Source organism: Callospermophilus lateralis, chromosome 5 (assembly GCF_048772815.1).
Source record: "Callospermophilus lateralis isolate mCalLat2 chromosome 5, mCalLat2.hap1, whole genome shotgun sequence".
NCBI classification, from domain to species: Eukaryota; Metazoa; Chordata; class Mammalia; order Rodentia; family Sciuridae; genus Callospermophilus; species Callospermophilus lateralis.
Genome location: NC_135309.1, coordinates 104,408,075 through 104,427,925, shown reverse-complemented (window position 1 = coordinate 104,427,925; position 19,851 = coordinate 104,408,075). Strand labels below are relative to the sequence as shown.

At 37.5% G+C, this 19,851-nt stretch overlaps 2 protein-coding genes across 2 annotated transcripts in view; both read right to left on the bottom strand.

The window, feature by feature from the left end:
• The window catches only part of Arsb (arylsulfatase B), a 174,670-nt gene extending 173,342 nt beyond the window's left edge, over window positions 1-1,328 (bottom strand). The window contains exon 1 of the mRNA XM_076856066.2: window positions 861-1,328. Within this exon, the coding sequence (XP_076712181.1) occupies window positions 861-1,163 (303 nt within the window). The 5' untranslated portion in view covers window positions 1,164-1,328. The remainder of the gene's footprint in view (window positions 1-860) is intronic.
• The window catches only part of Dmgdh (dimethylglycine dehydrogenase), a 73,417-nt gene continuing 54,789 nt past the window's right edge, over window positions 1,224-19,851 (bottom strand). Inside the window, 2 exon segments of the mRNA XM_076857687.2 lie at window positions 1,224-1,453; window positions 14,342-14,609. Coding sequence (XP_076713802.2) covers window positions 1,224-1,453; window positions 14,342-14,609 — 498 coding nt within the window.

The window sequence follows — 19,851 nt, the reverse complement described above, 5'->3', positions numbered from 1 at the left end:
ACAAAACAGCACTACCACTTTCTAGCTGTATGATTCTAAACATTTCATCCAGTTTTTGCAGGACATTTTTTCACCTGTAAAGGGTTAAAGATAACAACCTCATTGGCTGTTTCAATAGTTACCTTTAGAGACATTAAAGCACTCTGAAATGTTCTTGCTCTTCTTAGTCATATAACATATGCACACTCTGTACAGTTTCTCTATTAATTACAGAGATGTTTCTAAAGAAAAGCATTAAGAGTGAAGATGCTCAAAGGGGTTCAATACAAAGTTAAACAAAGGAATATCAGCAGCCCAAGAAAAATCATTCTATGGATGTTGGGAACTTGGAAAAATTACTTCAATCATTGGTTTAACACTCCTAACCTATGACCACAGGGTTCCCGTAGTACCTGGGTCGCCCCCAAAGCGGGGGCTTTGATTTTGACTACTCCGGGGGACCCAACCTTTTCCCTCTCCCTCTCCATTCCTCCTCTATAAGGTTGCTCAGAAGACGCCTTTCTGACTTTTCTGCACGCTGACGGCCAGGCTGGGAGCTACCATTCCCAGAAACCTCTTCGCCCAGACCTTTAGAAAACGAAAGCCCACTCGTGAACCAGGGCAGGGGCGGGGGGCTCCGTGATGCTGCGCGACCTGAGCTGGGCATGCGCAGAGCCGCGGCAGGCTGCAGGCCGGGGAGGAGCAGGGACCCCTCAGCCCAGGCGAGAAGCCTCCTGGCCTGGACCCAGGTTTGACAACTGAGAGCAGTTGGTCCACGCCGGCGTCTCGCAGGCCAGGTCTGGCCGGGAGCCGGAGGGCCGCGGCCGCAGGCGGGCGGGGCTGGGCGCGGGGCCGAGCGGGCTGCCGGGGACGCTGCGTACCTGGTAGCGGCCAGTGAGCAGCTGGCTCCGCGACGGCGTGCACAGCGGCTGCGTGTAGTAGTTATCCAGGAGCACCCCGCCGGCGGCCAGCGCGTCCAGGTGCGGCGTGCGAATGTACGAGCCGTGGAAACCCACGTCGTTCCAGCCCAGGTCGTCCGCCAGCACGAAGACCAGATGGGGTGGCCGGCCGGCCTCGGCGCCCCGGCCCGGTGGTGGCAGCAAGAGCATCAGCCAGAGCAGCAGCGGCGGCGGCAGCGGCAGGCCGGGGCCTTGGTGCAGGCTCGCCGCGCCGCGCGGGCCCATCCTGCGCTGCCCGAGGGCCTGTGCCAGGGGCGCCACCAGTCCCCAGCACCGCTTGTAGAATCAGGAACTGGTGCTGGCCTGCTCCGCCCCAGCGCGGGACTTCACCCTGCAGCACCGAGGGCTGGGGAGGCGGATCCCCTCGCACCCGCAGCTTCGGAGCCGGGCCCTCGGTGGTTGTGGCGGGGAGGAGCCAAAGTGGACTCCCGCCGGCCAGCAGGGAGTAAACCCGCGGGTGTTGAAAGGCACCAAGACCCTATCTTTTCTAGCGATGAGCTTGGCACCGTGGCATCCTAAGAGAGAATATATATTCTTTTTAATAACTCTCAACAGTTTACAGGGCATTTTTACATCCTTTATGTCTAAATCCTGGCAGCTAGGCATTGTAATTAGTGCCCATTTTTCAGAAGAAACAAGCTTATAAATGGTTGAGCCTCTGGCTCTAGATTCTGAGGCATGCTATTTTAACAAGTCATTTCTACTCAAGAGGCCACCCTAGGGCATGTGGGAGGATAGTGAAGAAGCAGTAGTCTAGATTGTGTTTAGATTCGTATAAGAATAGTGCACATCTGTGAAACCACTTCCTCCCCACCAGCCAACAGTGGGCCAAATAGTCTGGCTGCACAACGTCTTTTTGAAGGGACAGTTTACTTACAGATTGCCCTAGAGTTGTTTGGCATGTTGAGTGGTCATTGAATAGCTAATTGGGACTTCTCTACCAAGTAGCGAACCCTACAAGTACAATATCTAATTTGTCTGAAACGCCTGCAGGCGTTAAAGGAAGATTTCCTTTAATATGTCCTTATTGAATTGGGAAGTTAACCTTATGACTAATGTATTCCCAGTATCATCTGTGACTTTCTGCTTACTCTATGTCTGGAGATAAATTATAGTTGTTAAGTACAGGGGGAAGTGTTTATTTTGTTGTTGTTGTTGCTGTTTTTGGTTTTTGTTTTTGGTTTTGTTTTTTTGCATTGCCTAGAAAACACTTCTTTTCAGGTTGAGGCTGAGTCTGTGGGAATCACTTTACAACTTTTAAGTTGTAGACAAATGATAGCCATGAAAAATAATTCTTGTTTTTACATGTCACCATTAAGGAAAAAAGTGTCACCTCCACTGGCACGTTTATTATAATATTCCTGATCTGTTCTGTGAATTGTCCTTTGCATTGGTTTTAACATCAGTTTCCTTCTTAATGAGTTAAATAAAATCTTACCATGTATTCATTACTATATTTGTGTGAGGGTCATGATTTTACCTATAGGGGGTGGTGTCCTTTAATGCACAAAATGTTTTTTTAATTTTTTTCTTTAATTAGTATTATTTACATTATATCTACTTTTCATCTCAAATGGAATCTGTGAAATTTAGCAGGAAAAATATTTTAGCATTAACTAAATTCAAAAGAGAAAATTTTAAGTTCTTTGTGTTCTTTGACTTCTTATGAAGAAGTCATTTAAAGATCCTGTGGAAGATCTTGAAGGACTAAGAATTTCCACTTTGCCTGTGCAGATCCTTCTTCCCCATGTACCCTTCTTGATAAAAGTCAAATTGCCCAAACAATGGCTGTTAATCCTCAGGAACGATTCTTCCTTTAATCAATCGTTGCTCAAACTAACTGAACCTTCTCATACTAGTAGTCCATACTAGTAGTGCTCTGGAACTGTGCAAATGGATGGGTTAATTCTATTTTTTTTATCCATGTGTCAAACACATATAAAATACAGTACAGACTAGTAATTTTATAAACTCTGTTCATTGGAGTTTGTTTGATGTTTCCTTATTATAAAATTTAGATTATGTGTCTGTGCAAGTATATCACAAAAGTGATGAGGTATGCTTCTCAGTGCCTCAAATGAAGAGGCTCATGATATTGACTTGCTCTCTTAACAGAGTAGCTTTGTCAAGGTAGTCATTTCTCCAGCGTAAAGTTACTGTTTTCCACTTGTGATTAATACGTTACTTTATGTAGAGAGATACTTTGAGAATATGTTAATATTCTGTTATCCCTCAAATTTTTGCTTATTATAAGTTAGTGTCTTGCTTTTGCTTCAGTTATAATTAGGATAGCTGCTTGATGCATAACATCAAGAGTGATTTTTCTAATTATATCACTTCTGTATTTATTAGTTGCTTTTCTGCTGTAAGAAAACTTTATCTTCCTATTGATTTATTTCAACATGAATTCATGGGTTCTTGTTTTAATCAATATGTGCTAATCCTTTACTATAATTACTTCAATGCTTGAATTTTCTCTGGTTTGGCCAGGGAGCCCCTTCAATCTGTCTCATATCCTTTTGGCATGTCCTCTTCAAACTTTGAGGATTTCCTTACCTTTTGGTACAATGAGATTTTCAACTCCTTATGTATTTTCCTTCTCCAATCCTGTAATCAGACATTTCTTCCAGGAATTGTGATTCTTCTTAATGGAAGATGCATTTAGAAACCAAGATGTTTACTTTAGGAGTGCTCATAACTACTGAGCTGTCGTTGCTTCTAGACTCTCTCACCAAATAACCAGCGAAACTAGACATATACATACATACACACATACATAAATGTTCATATATACATACCCACATACTGTGTGTGTGTATAAAAAATCATGAGTTCATAGTGAATAACTCTTGATTCTGTTTTCTCCCCCTTTCCATATATGTGGTGTGGGTTGTGACCATTTTCATTATCACCAGCTATTAAAAAGTACTATATTAGGGCTGGGGATGTGGCTCAAGCGGTAGCGCGCTCACCTGGCATGCATGGGCCCAGGTTCGATTCTCAGCACCACATACAAACAAAGATGTTGTGTCCGCGGATAACTAAAAAAATAAATATTAAAATTCTCTCTCTCTCTCTCTCTCTCTCTCTCTCTTTTAAAAAAGTACTATATTAAATACAGACTTGCAGAAAATGAATCATACTCTTACTGTATGATCCAGCAAATCCACACCTTGATATCTACCCAAAAGAGTTAAAAACTTAAGTCCACACAAAAATCTGCACACAGATTTTATGCCAGCTTTATTTATAATTACCAAACTTGGAAGTAACCAAGATTGTCCTTCAATGGATGAATGGATAAATAAACTGTGATGCATCCAGATGATAGAATATTATTAAGAAATGAGCTTGATAAAGCCATGAAAAGACACAGAGAAATCTTAAATCAATGAGTGAATGAAGCCAATCTGAAAAGGCCACAAACTATTAATTCCAAATATGTGACATTCTGGAAAAGGCAAAACTATGGACATAGTGAAACAGATCAGAGGCTGGGGGAGAGGTAAATAGGCAGAGCACAGAGGATTTTTAGGACAGGTAAGCTATTTTTAACATACTAAAATGTTAGACATATGTCATTGTGTACATTTGTCCAAACCCACAGAATGCATGACATCAAGAGTGACCCTTAAAGTAAATTATGGACTTTAGGTGATTATCTTAGTCCATTTTCTGTAGCTATAAGAAAACCACAGACTGGACAGATTATAAAAGAAGAGAGTTTCACTTTGCTCACAGTTTTAGAAGCTGGGAAGTCCAAGTACATGATATGGGAAATCTCTCTTCCTCTCAATTTTGCTGTGAATCAAACTGCTCTAAAAACATTAAGTCTTTAAGAAAAAAAAAAAGGTAATATACAGTCATACATCAGTTAATGACAGGGATATGGTCTCATAAATGCACTGTTAGGTGATTTTGTTGTTTTGAAAAAAGTTCCTAAAGTGTACTTTCACAAACCTAGATGGTTACAATATCACTATAATCTAATGGGACCACCATTGTACACAAGGTTTGTCATTGGACATCCTTACATGGGCATGGTTGCACTTTCTAATTTTTGCAAATGTGATATAAGAAATAATATCTCACTGTAGTTTTTTATTTTTATATTTCTCTTAATATGAGTAAACTAAGCATCTTCATGTGTTGAAGGGTCATTTTCACATCATTTTCGTGAATTGTCTGTGCCATTTTCTATTGGGTTTCATCTTTTTCTTCCCTCCTAGAAGTTATTTATATCTTACAATGATTATTCCTTTAATTGTGATGTGTATTAGAACTATTTTTTTTTTCGGTTTTTCAGTTGTCAAATTTTATGATGTTTCTAACATACACACACACACACACACACACACACACACACATAGAGTTATTCTTACAAATGTTAGTAGAGCTGGGTGCAGTGGTGCATGACTGTAATCCCAGCAGCTTGGGAGGCGGAGGCAGGAGGATAGCGAGTTCAAAGCCAACTTCAGCAAAAGCAAGGTGCTAAGCAATTCAGTGAGATCCTGTCTAAAAATAAAGTACAATATAGGAGTGGGAATGTGGTTCAGTGGTTGAATACCCCTGAATTCAATCCCCTATACCCCCACCCAAAATGTGGTGGTAAATGCCTGTAATCCCAGCAACTCAGGAGGCTGAGGCAGGAGGATCACAATTTTGAGACCAGGCTAGGAAACTTAGCATAACCCTGTCTCAAAATTTTAAAAGGCTTGGGGTGTGGCCCAATGGGAAAGGGTTTCTGAGTTTCAATCTCCAGTACTGGAAAAAAATGTTACTCAAATTTATTAACAATTTATTTTATTGAATCTGAATTCTAAATCATAGAATATCCTTATACCAAAGCTAAAACAAAATTTACTATGTTTTCTTCTAGTATTTTTATAATTCCAGCATTTACATTTAGATTCCTTGATCCATTGGCATTAATTTTTGTGTGTGATGAGAAATATGGATATAATTTTCTTTTTCCAAATGACTACCCAAGTGTCCTAGCACCATTCAACGAGAAGTACATTTTTGCCCCAGTGAAATGAAGTATCATATTAATTTCCATATATGCTTGGATCTATTTCTGGGCTTTCAATTTTATTCCACTGGCCTGTTTGCCCATAGTGTCAGATTGTCTCAGTTGTACAAACTTCAATATATGTTTTTTTAAAATGTTCAATATATGTTATTTTTAGTTGTATAAAGACATCATACCTTTATTTTGTTTATTTAGTTTTGTTTTCTTTTAATGTGGTTCTGGGGAACGAACCCTGTGCCTCATACATGGTAGGCAAGTGTTCTACCACTGAGTCACAACCCCAGCCCTCAATATATGTTTTAATGTACAATAGGAGTGGGGATGTGGTTCCTAAGTGACTTCTTGTAGCTCTTCACTTTTACTGCTTTCCTGGCAATTGCTGCATATTAATTTTTCATATGAACTTTCATATAAATGTCCTCAGTTCCATTAAAAAAATTGCTGACATTTTATTGAAATTAACTTAAATTTAAAAGTTAATTGGTGGAGAACCAAAATCTTTGTGCTATTCATTTGTCATCCAAAAATAAGGGGTGTTTTTCTATTTATTACCTTCCACTCTTGCATCTTTTAGGAGTGTTTTAAAATTGTCCTCATATTACCCTAAGTATTTTATATTCTCTGTTGCTATTGAAATGGAACTATTTCAATCATTATACCTTTTAACTGATTATTATTGTGAACCTTAAGACCATTGTTGGTTGTTAATTCTGCATGGTAATTTATATCCTGCCAATCATTGAATTTTGTTATTATTTATTAATTTAATCATTGGTTTTTAAGGGGTTTCCCAGTACCTAATCATATCAGTAAAAACCACTTCAGTCAGTTAGAAGATGCAAAAAATTGGGAATGAAACAAAAGCAATGCCCAAATCACAAGTGTATACAAAAGTTAATTATTTTGTAGGTGGGATGCTTAGAACTTGGAATATATTTTACACAGAAATTATGTTATACTTTGTCACCTTGTTTATATTCTGACCCACTTAAAACCTATTAGGCCTGTGGTTTAAAGTGCTTATAATTCTTGTGTGGTCAGAAAAAAAAAAGATCAGCAATCCAATTTTAAATGGACAAAGTATAGAAACATTATAGTCTACAGGAAATGTAAGTGGCCGCTAAATATATGCATACTCAACATTATTCAAAAAGAAAAATTCAAATAGAAACTTTAATAATATATCCTTATATTCATTGCTTTGGGGAATGTAAAGAAACAATCCTCTTATGCATGAGTCACAGAAGTAAAATTTAGTACAACTTCCAAAACAACTTCACATATCCTTCAAAATGCACATATACTTTGATCTAGCAGTTCCAGTTCCAGGAATTTATCCCATAAGTATACCAGTGTGAGAAATGTATTCCGTGAGATATTCATTTTAACTTTATTTAGAATAAAAAAGCCAATAATGGAGCCTGATTAATTATGGAATACTAAGCAATCATTTAAAAGGATAACATGAAACAATCTCTAATACGATGTCATTTTTTTTTAAGTTAAGCAAAGAACATTATGGTCGATATGCTTTCATTTGCTTTGGAAAAAAGTGTGTGTGTACGTGTAGGGGTGTGTGTGTGTGTGTGTGTGTGTGTGTGTGTGTGTGTAGACAGAGAAAGGTAAATATTCTTGCCTATTATGTAAGAAGGATATAGAAGAAATTATAAAATTGGTTGCCCCTGAATAGATCAGGAGTGGGAAAGAAACTAACTTTTCACCATATACTATTTTACACCTTATCATTTATTTTATCTCTGTGCATGTATTATCTATATCATCATCATCTCCTCCTTATTCTTCTCCTCCTTCTCCAATTCCTTCTCCTCTTCTACCACTACTACTACTGCTACTATTTACATTTTTTAAAAAAATTAAAGAGCCTTATGGCAGCAGAGTGCCAAGAATCAGCCTTTCTCAACGGACACATTTGTAAAGCCTGACAGCCCTGTGCTAAGAAATTACAGTTTTTCATACCCAGACCCTTGATGGTTGTTCTGTGCCCTAGTTCTTGGCATATGCTAAAGGGCCATATCTACATGTAAAAGTCATAGTCTCCGTGTTTCATCGCTTCTTTCAAACCGTTTTTATTTCAGTGCCTTTGAATATGATAACTATTGCATACAAAGACTAAGCAATTTTAAGTGCTTTATTTCTAAACGTTTAACCGTTAGCACATAGGAAGAAAAGCTACCCAGCTGGTGAGATAAGAATGGTAAGAGGTCTTTCTTCAGAGAGAAAACCTGAAGTGCACTAACTTCCAGTGGTAGATTGTGGTTGATGTTACTGATTGCCCTGTTACTACCCTGACCAGTCCAGAAGGAGGTACACTTGAATATTATCAAGAAGACCCAAAATGTGTTCATGAAAAATGATGCATTTAGTTTTAGAAAACGTGTGAGTTGAATTTGTTTCTAAGTAGAGGGAACGGACCACTTAAAGGCCTGTAAGGTGAGAAACTCAGAAGAGGGTCCTTTGCCCCTTCTTTTCGGGTATTTACATGCAATATTATATTCATTAGCTATTATCAGTACATTAAGAACAATAGAGATTGTAAGCACATAGAAAGGAAATTCTTTTTCTAATATATGTATTAGTTGTAGGTGAACACAATACCTTTATTTTATTTTTTATGTGATTCTGAGGATCAAACCCAGTGCCTCATGCATGCTAAGTGAGCACTCTACCACTGAGCCACAACCCCAGCACTAGAAAGGGAATTCTTTTTAGGCAGCATCCTCAGTTTGTTGTTTTAGTTCTCCGTGTTCGTGAGTGTGTGTGTGTGTGTGTGTGTGTGTGTGTGAAGGTAAAATGTTGGAAGAGAGAAAAAAAATTTCTTCTGACTCTAAATTCTCCTGTTTTATGAAATTTATAAGTCTGTGGCTAATTCCAAATTAAACTTCTCTTACCCTCTCATCTGATTATCATCTCCTGCCTTCTCAAAATCTGCTAGATGAGAGAAGAAAGTGAACACAGTTTCATTATTATAGAAAATTTGGCACAGTATTTTTGTGCATAAGATAAATGCACAAAAGTGTACAGAAATCACTGAATTTTCAGAAACTAATTACTATATAACACCAGCTAGGTAGAATAGGATATTGGCATGGCATTTTATCTCATTTCTTCTTTCTTTTCCTTACCTTTCACACAGACCGAGACTTAGTGTTGGCATATTATTTATTGCATATAACTGTATTGCATTGTTTTTTTCTGTACTGAAATTTTCACATATATACCCATTTCTTAAGCATTGGCTCCAAGCCAGTTCTTTCCAACCATACTTAAGTATCTCAAACCAATGTGAACACTGTGTTAAAAGTCATATTGTATATTTTAAAAAATAGGAATTTACTCTTACTACATAGGAAAGTGCAATATGTGTATATGTGTTATAACTTAATAATAATATTTTAAAAATTTAAATGTACATCAGTTTTAAAGTTAAACAGTATAAAGAGACATACAGTGAAAAGTCTCTTTTAACCTCTCCCCGAGAATATCAGTGGTACTCTTTCAGAAATAATCTATACACAATTAAATATATATGTTTCCCTATTTGAACCTAAATGGTAGCATATTTCTTGCTGTACTACACGAGGCTTTTTTAAAAGTAATAATTTAGGTAGACCTTGTAAAAGTGTCGGCCCACCTCATGACCTCCCTCCCTCTTAGTGGTCAAATTTGCACCTCTTGACTCTATCCCTTCGACAGCAATACTGTATGTGAGCCACTATCTATTGTTGTGCACTTCATTTTATGATCTTCCTCTGTTCTGCTCTATAACACAATCTCTGTATCCCAGGCTACTTTACCTACTTAGCTTGCATCTAGACTCAGGCAGTGAGAGGCACTAGTGAGAGATGGAGGGTGGGAGGAAAGGAGAGTCCAGCATGTTTCTTCCCCTCTCTGCTCTAAGAAGCAGCTTCAGCCAACATGACTGAATAGTCTCTAAGATTCCAGCTTCTACTGGAAGCCTCTCCCTGTATGGTCCTGCTAACTGCTTGGCAGCCCCTTCAGGGATCCTCTTCAGTGGTTCTCCACGTTAAGTGAGTTCATTTGAACTACACTGAAAGTTAGTCATGCGGAGTACCTCATGGAGAAAGGCATCCTGCCCACCCCAGCTCTTCTACTGATCCTTGATGAGCTGCCAAATCTATGACTGAGAAGTAGTCTTGGATGAATAGTAAGAATGTTTTTTTTTTTTTTAATCTTGCCTCTTCTGTATGACATAATTACTTTTTGGTAACAACCATAAAGTAAAATAATAATTGTATCCAAGGAAGAAATGCAAAGAGTGAAAAATTTCTCCTGTTGAATTTTACAGGTATAATTATACCAGTATAAAATAAGTGAGAAATACAGAAATGAAATAAATATTATAGTACAAAAAGCAAGAGGTTAATACTTTTAAAATTATAGGTAACATTCTTGAAAAAGGAAAAATATTTATACCTAGATATTAATCTATTTAGTAAATTGGTCTGTTGTTTATAAACAAAAAATTCACCATCTCTGCTTTTTAGCCTTAAGCATTATAATTTCATCAGTGATTTTATCAAAACCAGGCTTATTCAACTTAATGTTTAATAGACAGGATAGCCAGATTTGTCCAGTTATCTTTGTGCATGACTAACTGAAAAACCATTTTAAACTTTTAATTTCAAATTTTCTTTTATGTGAGCATCAGATATATAAGTAATAAGGAAACAATTTAAACATGATGATAAATTTGGAAGATTCATATTTATCTCCTTTCACAACAAATTCCAGAAATTGCAATACTATGTCTTTGTTTCTTTGAGAACAATTCTAGTTTCTTTCAAATATACCTCTGGTTGAAAAATTTCCACTAATATATCTTCATCAGAAAATTCATAGTTTATATATCTTTAGTTTTAACATAATTAACAATTTAAAAAGAATTTGAATTTGAAAAATATATTCAAAATCAGTGGTATATTTTACATATGGATTAAAATTTGTGCTCAGAGAACACTGTGTTAGACCTCACAGTTTACCGTCTGTTTCATAACACATAATAAACATACATAGAAACTCTGGTCACATATAATGACAATGTCTGCTTCTTTGTATTTATAATCCTTAACTGTCATTGTTTATTTCCAATCTACTGTTTAAATGTAGGATATCGAGTTCCACAGGGATTGAAGACACAAATTATGCCTCAAGTAAATTTGAATGATTTCAGCAATTAAAAATTTGCTTTCAAAATGAATGTGTGTAGCTGAGTCTGTTGCCTGTCCATGGTATAGCTAGATCGCCAACAGTCTCTTTATCTTCTGATACTGTGTGCCATCCTTTCCTCAAAGTTCTTTCCCTTTGGCATTTATGACACCATTGTGTATACATCTTTCCACCCCTAGTTAAATGCTTGCCCTTGACCCCTAGTCTACTTGCTCCATGAAGGCACAACGTCTGTTTTGTTCACCACTGCTCTTCCAGTGCCTGGCCTTGAGCTAAGTCCTCAACAAATATATAGAATAATGAATCTTTCAATAAGGAATGCAATTATTCAGCACCTTAAGTATAGGAAAGGCTTTAGTAGGTGTTAAACAGGCTGTGCTTGGTGGTGGCAGAGCTGGGAAAAGCAGGTCTTGTGACTTTCTCTCCAGTGACCTTTGAATCCATACTTCATGGTCTACTAACACTTCTAAAATTTATTCCTGGAGAAAGTACTATTAAGTAATGTGTTATCCTTTTATCATTCATAATGCAGCTTTCTGCACACTGTCCAACTAGTCTAAAGATTCATTAAAGGCAGGGAGCTAAAGTGGGATGATAATTTATATTTTTATATGCCAATTCCTCAGATACATATAATTGATTTTTGGTGTTCTGCTTTTTCGGGGGACTCAGAAAACTCCAGAATCTAGTCTGCCTTCTATTTCATGTTCTACACAGCATACTTAAATTTTTTTTCCTGTCACCTTTCCTTATGAATAGAAAAGATTATGCAAACATTAGCACCATAACCAACATCCATAAATATTTTGATAATGTTTTGACTAGATTGTGCTTTTATAGTTCCAAAAAGCTCTCCTGGTTCCAGGGAAGGAAATGCCTGTCATTCATCATCTCATTCCTGAACTGTAGACACAGCTTCTGCACATCACTAGAGTACTTTCAAGAGTGTTAGTTGTTTGCTGCTCACAGTTAACACTAATTCTGGGCCCATTCCTTGGAGGCCTTTCTCAGTGTATAGTCCACTTTCCAGAAGCTAGTGATTTCAGTTGGCTCTTCTGAGTCAATGTTCTCACCCAAGAGCTGGTCAGCATGCCATCAGGAGTGAAGAGCTTGAGACACCCGTCTTTCCTTCTCCGTCTCTCTCTCAGGGCCTCTCAGGGCCTCTCCCCTTGTGGCGAGTGCTTATTGTCTATAGGATTCATGGCTTCCTTTTCTATGTATCTTTGCAGTTTTCCCTTTTAGTACTACTTTTCTGAGGGGTCCCAGTTCCTGTTTCCATGGGAGAAATCTGGTTAGCTCATCTCTCCATGGATAAGCTAGATTGAAGTTGCTTGGTCAGTGATGGGTTGGCTGGTGTCCAGATCAGGATCACTGGTCGGGTGGAAGTAGGGGTGCTGGGGTGACCTACCAAACCTAATAGCACTCAACATACAACCAAAGAGGGAACAGTCGAACTTGAGAAAACCAGGAAGCAGACTTCTACTGTGGGTAAGGTTTTTTTTTAAGTTTAATATTCATCTGTCCTATTCTTTGTATTTGTTGGTTTTAGTGGTATATTAACTATATGACATGAGTTCAGTGTAGTTTCATTATTGATTCTTACCATTATTATTTTTTAAGAGAGAGAGAGAGAATTTTAATATTTATTTTTTAGTTTTTCAGCAGACACAACATCTTTGTTTGTATGTGGTGCTGAGGATCGAACCCCAGGCTGCACGCATGCCAGGCGAGCGGGCTACCGTTTGAGCCACATCCCCAGCCCTGCTTCTTACCATTATAATATCCAAAACACTGGAAGAGTCTAAACCTATTTAATGGAAGGAACCTAGAAAGGGGAAGTAACTCGCCTCAGGTCATAGAGTTACAGAGGCAGAGAATGAGAAGTGGTCCTCCCAATTTAATGGTCTTTCAATAGTGCCTAACATGGAACTGGATTAGAGAGCCTGGGTAAAATTCCTGATAATTAGGAAATGTTTGTAACCAGAGGTATTTCCCCTTTCTCTTGAGTATATACCAAAAATAAATGAATGGTAGATGGAAGAGTTCTAATACACAATTGCTATTATAAAACATGTAATATGTAAATTTGGCATCTTTTTAAAACTTGAAAGTTTGGAATTTTAGAATTTATTCTGATTACAGAAATTTATCATGCTTCATATTCAGCTTTCTTTAGTACCTAGGAAAAGTTCAATAAATGTATAACAAATATGTGTGTATAAATGAATTATAAATGATAAACCACCTTTTACAAAAGAAAACCCTTTTGATTTATTCAGTCAACTAATTTTAATAATTTTAAGAAGTATATCAAAGAATTATTTCTAAATGGATTTTTTTCTTGCTATACATAGTGGCTAAGGGCAATCCTGTCAGTTGTTAAGCTTTTGTTTGACCTGCATTGTCAAATGCTTTGTGAGAAGATATTCAGAAAGGCACCAAGTGATGTCAACTTGCATTAATTCTTTCTCAAAGAGAGGTATTCAGTATTCAAACAGTGTTTGTACTGGCACAATCTATTTAGATTTCAGCTTCATTTCTGAAGGTTTACAAGCACTGCTTCCTTTGAAAGATTCTGTTCTTTTTTGCAATTAATCTTCTGAAACAACCTTTGAAGGACAATAATAATGTCTTATAAAGCTGCTTTCAGAGAAGTCATTAAGAAAATAATAAATATTTCGGGGAAGTGAGTAAAAAATGTTAGTGATATATTGATATTAAATTTTAGTGTTTTCATCATAGATATATTATGAAAAATTAAAACTATCATTTATTCACCTGAGGAAAAATTTCTCAATGAAATAAATCCATCAATAGCATTGTGTTTATTTTTATGTAAAAGATAATTTATTAATGTTTTCAGTTATCAACCATATACTCTGTTTCTAAAATTATATAAAGTTCTTTAATTCAGTTATAATGATAATTGTATACTAGCAAACACCTTTTTTTGCTAATTGGATTTCATAAAAAATATGAGGTAATAAAAAGCATCTATTTCAAGTTTCTCCATTTGAAATGACAATGTAAATCACTAATTCATTATTCTATCTTACTCAGAAGACAAGAGAAAGTTTTATTAGGATTCTAAATCTAGATGTTGATGGTTTTGACCTGAATTCTTGGTTTCCTCTATTCCCCTGGACACTAATTATAATAATACCAAGTGTAGTCATACAGCAACTATAACTCAACTGGCTGGTAAAGGTCTTTTTCAAGTTTTGTCCTTTCTATCTTTTTTTCTGAAGCCGGTTTCTGGTTGGTTCTGTTAATACCAAGGGTTCTTGTATGATGACTGCTGGGTAATTTTTGCCCAATAGTTCAACTTCCACTTCTTGTCCCACTTCACTTAGCTCTATGGGGACGTAAGCAAAAGCCAGACTCTTCTGGATGCTGTAACTGTAGCTTCCAGATGTTGTGTTGCCAACCACCTGAAAAACAAGACCCAGTAGTGCTTAGCATCTCAGTCACAGCTTTGTGCCCCCATATCCAGATGAAATAACCTAAACTACAGTCCATTTACTGTGTGGAAATGCTGCCTGAGGGATAATACCAGGGACATAGGAAAGTCACCTTTTTTTTAAGAAGATTAATGAAAATTTAGAAATTATGAAAAATAATTCTCAAAGCACACATCTGCATTGCTCTGAAATTTTTCATTTTTAAAAAATGCATAATTTTTTAATACCCAGCTTTATTTTGCTCAATTTCAGACTAAGGGTTCTAAAAGGAGGAAGAATGGAATGTTTTCATTTTAAGCTTTAAAAGAAAATTCTCTTATCATTAAACTAGTATTGTAGTAGAAAGGGGAAGAAATCTAAAAATCCAAATGCAAACTTAGTTACCACCCTGTTAGAGTTTTAAAAATGGCTTTTGAAAATAGCACTAATTAAACTACTTATTAATCTATCCTAAGTCAATATGAAATCAACCTTCTATATAGGAGAATATATCCGGTGTGTGTATATTCATATGCATATATATTATTTAACAATTCTCATCAATTGTAAGGCATTTAAGTAAGTGGCAATTTTAACATGTTAGCACAAAATATTTTTAAGGCACTGAAGGAATATGTAGGATCCTGGTACCTACCCTCAAGAGCTTACAGGTTAATTCGGGAATTAACATGAAGGTACAAGAAAATATAACCAGGAAACCATGGAAGGAAAGATATTTATACTTTGAAAGGGGGTGGAATTAAGTTGCAGAGGTGTAGGATAAACCCTTCCAGGATGAAGAAAGATGTGGAGTTGGAAATGAGCAATGAAGTAAAATATCAAAATAAAATGACTGAATTAGGTGACTAGGAATGGCAAACCAAGGAGCAATACTAAATAAGAAATTATGCTATTAAAGAATAAAAAATCTAGATAACAAGCCTAATGAGAAGATAAGAAGGTTAATGGAAACCAGATCTAAAGGAAAGAATGAAAGTAAAAGCAGAAAATATAAATTGAAAAACTGTCAAATCAAAACCCTACATGAAAGAAAAGTAAAAGGAAGACACCAAAAGCAAAATATGATGTATGGCCCTGCTCAAACTGGTTTCTCCTGACCACATAACATCACATCACACCTTATGATCCAACTGTCCAGCGCTGCGGACTGCTCATGGCTGTTGGCCAGAACCTGGGCATGTGTTAGCCGCTGATGATTCCGCTGCCTTAGCCAGGAGCCCACCACAATCAACAGTCCTACTGTAGCATATCTCGTCTTTTAGATCTTAGCACATTTTAGAACTTGAAGTGTACCTTTATCTCTGTAGTCCCAGTTTTTAATTCACTCTTTGAAGCCCCAAATCAGAAGCCCTCCATATGATTTCTGAATTTATTATGTTGAAAACTGGTTGATGCTGGCCAAAGGCACATTCTTTAAATTGCATTCCTCCTTTGGGTCATAGTTAACTAATTTAAGGCAGAAATTTGGGTCAGGGCAGTTAGGGTTTGAATCTCTGCTTCCCATCCCGTGCCCCCATTACTGGGGATTGAACCCAAGGGCTTTTTACTGCTGAGCTATATCCCCAGCCACCTCTACCCCCGACCCCCACTTTTTTGTTTCAACTTTGAAATGATCTAAGTTGCATAGGGCCTTGCTTAGTTGCTGAGGCTGACCTTGAACTTGATGATCCTCCTGCCTCAGCCTCCTGAGTTGCTGGTATTACAGGTGTGAATCACCACACCTAGGTGAATCACTGCTTTTTGAAAGACTATGTTGGTAACAAGGGTTTCACTTCCTAGTCTGTAAAATAGAGATTTATATTTGGAACTGGGAGAGTTAACATGGTTTGCTTAGGCAACTTGAAAAACAGGAAGAGACCAGAGCATTTCACTGGGTACAGTTCCTTGATTGGGTCAAAAGTTCACAATCACTCTTCAGAGACTCTCTTTAGCCCTGTGTCTCCTAATCTCCCTGTAGTGATTGCCTTGTGGTCATTTCTGCATAGTAACCTAAGAAAATGGAGTATTTATTTTGTGAGTGCTATTTTTAAAAATATGCTTTATTTTCTGCTTGAAAATATGAGTAGCCCAGGATATTTTCAAAGTCTGGCCTTTCCTCTTATTACTTAATTTTCAAGGAGAGGTTTTCCCCAGCATAAATTATAAAGAGCTCTACTCTAAATCTTCCAGGTTCTATTAGATCCATTTCTTTTTTTTTACTCAGTGAATTTTAAGCACTACTAGTCTATAGCCCCTGCCTAACAGATTTTTATTCTTTGTTTAATAGAACATTGACCTTCTTTTTACAAATGTAAATAATTCTTTATTATCTTTTTAGACTTTCTAATTCCTCCCTTAAATTAGAAGTTTCTGTCTTAGAGAAGATAATATGGTATTTGGCTTTGAAGGAGGTAATGTAGTTTAAGTTGGATGATGCATTGTTTCATTATCCATGTGTGTTTGTTTATGAAGAAGAGGAGGAAGAGGAAGAAGAGGAGGAAGAGAAAGAGGAGGAAGGAGGAGGAGGAGGAGGAGAGCGAGAGGAGGAGCAGGGAGATCGGGGAGGGGGAATGAACAAAAAAGAAGAGAAACCTAGTGGCTCATGCAGTGGTGCACACTTGTAATCTTAGTGATGCAGGAAGATCACAAGTTCAAAACCACCTCAGCAACTTAGCAAGGCCCTAAGCAACTCAGTGAGACCCTGTCTCTAAATATAATATAAAAAAGGGCTGGGGATGTGGCTCAGTGTTTAAGCACCTCAGGGTTCAATCCCTGGTACTTAGAGAGACTGAGAGACACTGAACTCTTCAAACTTTCCCACAGATCTCTTCTTCAAAACTTCCTTCCAAGCTCAGCTTGTGTGTGAGTATGTGTGTTATTGGGGATTAGACCCAGGGGTTCAAAGATGCTGTTCTATCACTGAATTACATCACCAGCTCTTTTCATGTTCTATTTTGAGACTCAGAGCCACTACATTGCCCAGGCTGGTCTCCAAGCTGACTTTTCTTTTCCCCAGGGCACTCACCAACATCTGTCATGCCATATATATTTTTTTTTAATTTTGCTCATTGTCTTCCTCTTTCTCCCTGGAATGTAAGCTCCAGAGGACAGAGATTCTTGTCTGTTTTGCTTATTGCTGTGCCTGTAATGTTGCTGGCACATAGTACATAACTAATAAAAATTTGTTGAATAAGCCAACAAACGTGTACCCTGTCTTCAATACTGGAAATATTTGGAAGAATAAAATACCATTGGTGAGGATGTGGGGGAAAAGGCACAATCATACATTGCTGGTGGGACTGAAAATTGGTGCAATCAATCTGGAAAAGTAGTAGGGAGATTCCTTAGAAAACTTGAAATGGAACCACCATTTGACCCAGCTACCCCACTCCTCAGTCTATACACAAAGGACTTAAAAACAGCATACTACGGCAACACAGCCACTTCAATGTTTATATTGGCACAATTCACAATAGCTAAACTGTGGAAGCAACCTAGATGCCCTTTAATAGATAAATGGATAAAGAAACTGTGATATATATACACCATGGGATATCACTCAGCATTAAAAGAGAATAAAATTATGGCATTTTCAGGTAAATAGAGAATATTATGCTAAATGAAGTAAGCCAATCCCAACAAAACAAAGGCCGAATGTTCTCTCTGATAAGTGGATGCTGATTTATAATGAGTGTGTGGGGGAAAGAATGGAGGAACTTTGGGCCAAGGGAAGGGAGGGAAGGGGATGGGGCATGGGGTAGGAAAGATGGTGGAATGAGATCATTACCCTAGTACATGTATGATTGCACATATGGTGCAACTACATCGTGTACAACCAGAGAAATGAAAAGTTGTGCTCCATTTGTGTACAATAAATTGAAAAGCTTTCTGCTGTCATATATAACTGATTAGAACTAATAAAAAATAAATTTTAAGAAGAAGAAGAAAATACCAAATACCAAAAGCAACATAAGTCTGAACAAAGTCAGGAAATAAAAAGCAAAAATATCTCGTATTCCAGAGTACAAAGAGGATCAAAGAAAGGTTTTTGATTGAAAGAATGACCTCTACTATTCAATAGCATGGTAGGATAACTATGGTTGACAATAATTAATTGAATATCTTACAATAGGTAATAGGATTTTAAATGTTCCTACCCTGATCTGATCACTATACAGTGTTCACATGTACTGAAATGTCACACTCTACCCCATAAATATGTATAATTACCATATGTCAGCTAAAAATGAAATACATTTTTTGAAAAAAGGAAGGCCTTTGAAAAAGAAGATGGGGGGGCTATCTGCATGATAAAATGATGACTCTACAAATCATCAAAGAGCACACAGGCATATTAGGAAAGTTGAGATATAATCCTATTATTGGGTCAACAGCTCTCTAAGTAGATGGTATGTGGTAAAAAGACAAAAGATGTAGCATGTAAACTCAGTGTATATGCTTGGCAAAGGAAATAAAAATTCTAAATGGAGTTTGGGATTTTTATTTTTTTTAACTTCAATTTGGGTATCCTTATATTTAATATGGCTAAAACTCGGGGTTGGTTGGGGTTGGGGTGGGGCTGCAGACAGAGAATCCCAGCGCCATCTCACTATCATCCCGTGGAGAGTACCACAGAATGCTGGTAAAGGATGAAAGCAGGCCACATCAGGAAGTATGGAGAAAGGTGGGCAGAAATGAGCGGAAAATGTCAAACAAAGAGAAGTCGGGTGGGGAGAATTCAGCAGGGGTGGTAAGAACCTGAGATATTATCTCATCCAGTGGCTTCAAGTTATAGGTGAGAAAACTGAGGCCTAGAGACCAGTTCAGGGTCAGGCCAACCCCCTGGCTAATAGCAGAGCTGATGATCAGTAGAAATCAAGTGAATTGTGGGCAAATTTGACATTGGAGAGAAAAATATATTTTAGAGGCTACATCAGAGATTTAGAACACAAAGAGGAAGGGGAAATAATGAGGAGAGTAGAAACAATTAAAACAGAAAAGAAAACTCAGTCCAACATAAGAAGAAAGTGAAGTTCAGCTTGTTAAGTGTGTAGGAAGTTAAAGAAGCGTGAGATCTAAGAAAAGTCTGTCAGCTTCGCAGTGTCTAAACATCCACCTGCTTGCTGCATCTACAAAAACTGTGGGTGTGTAAATAAGTTCTAAAGAGACTCCAGGAGGACATCAGCAGAGACAGAAAGTAGAGCACACCAGAGTATTCAGCATGCCTTAGAAG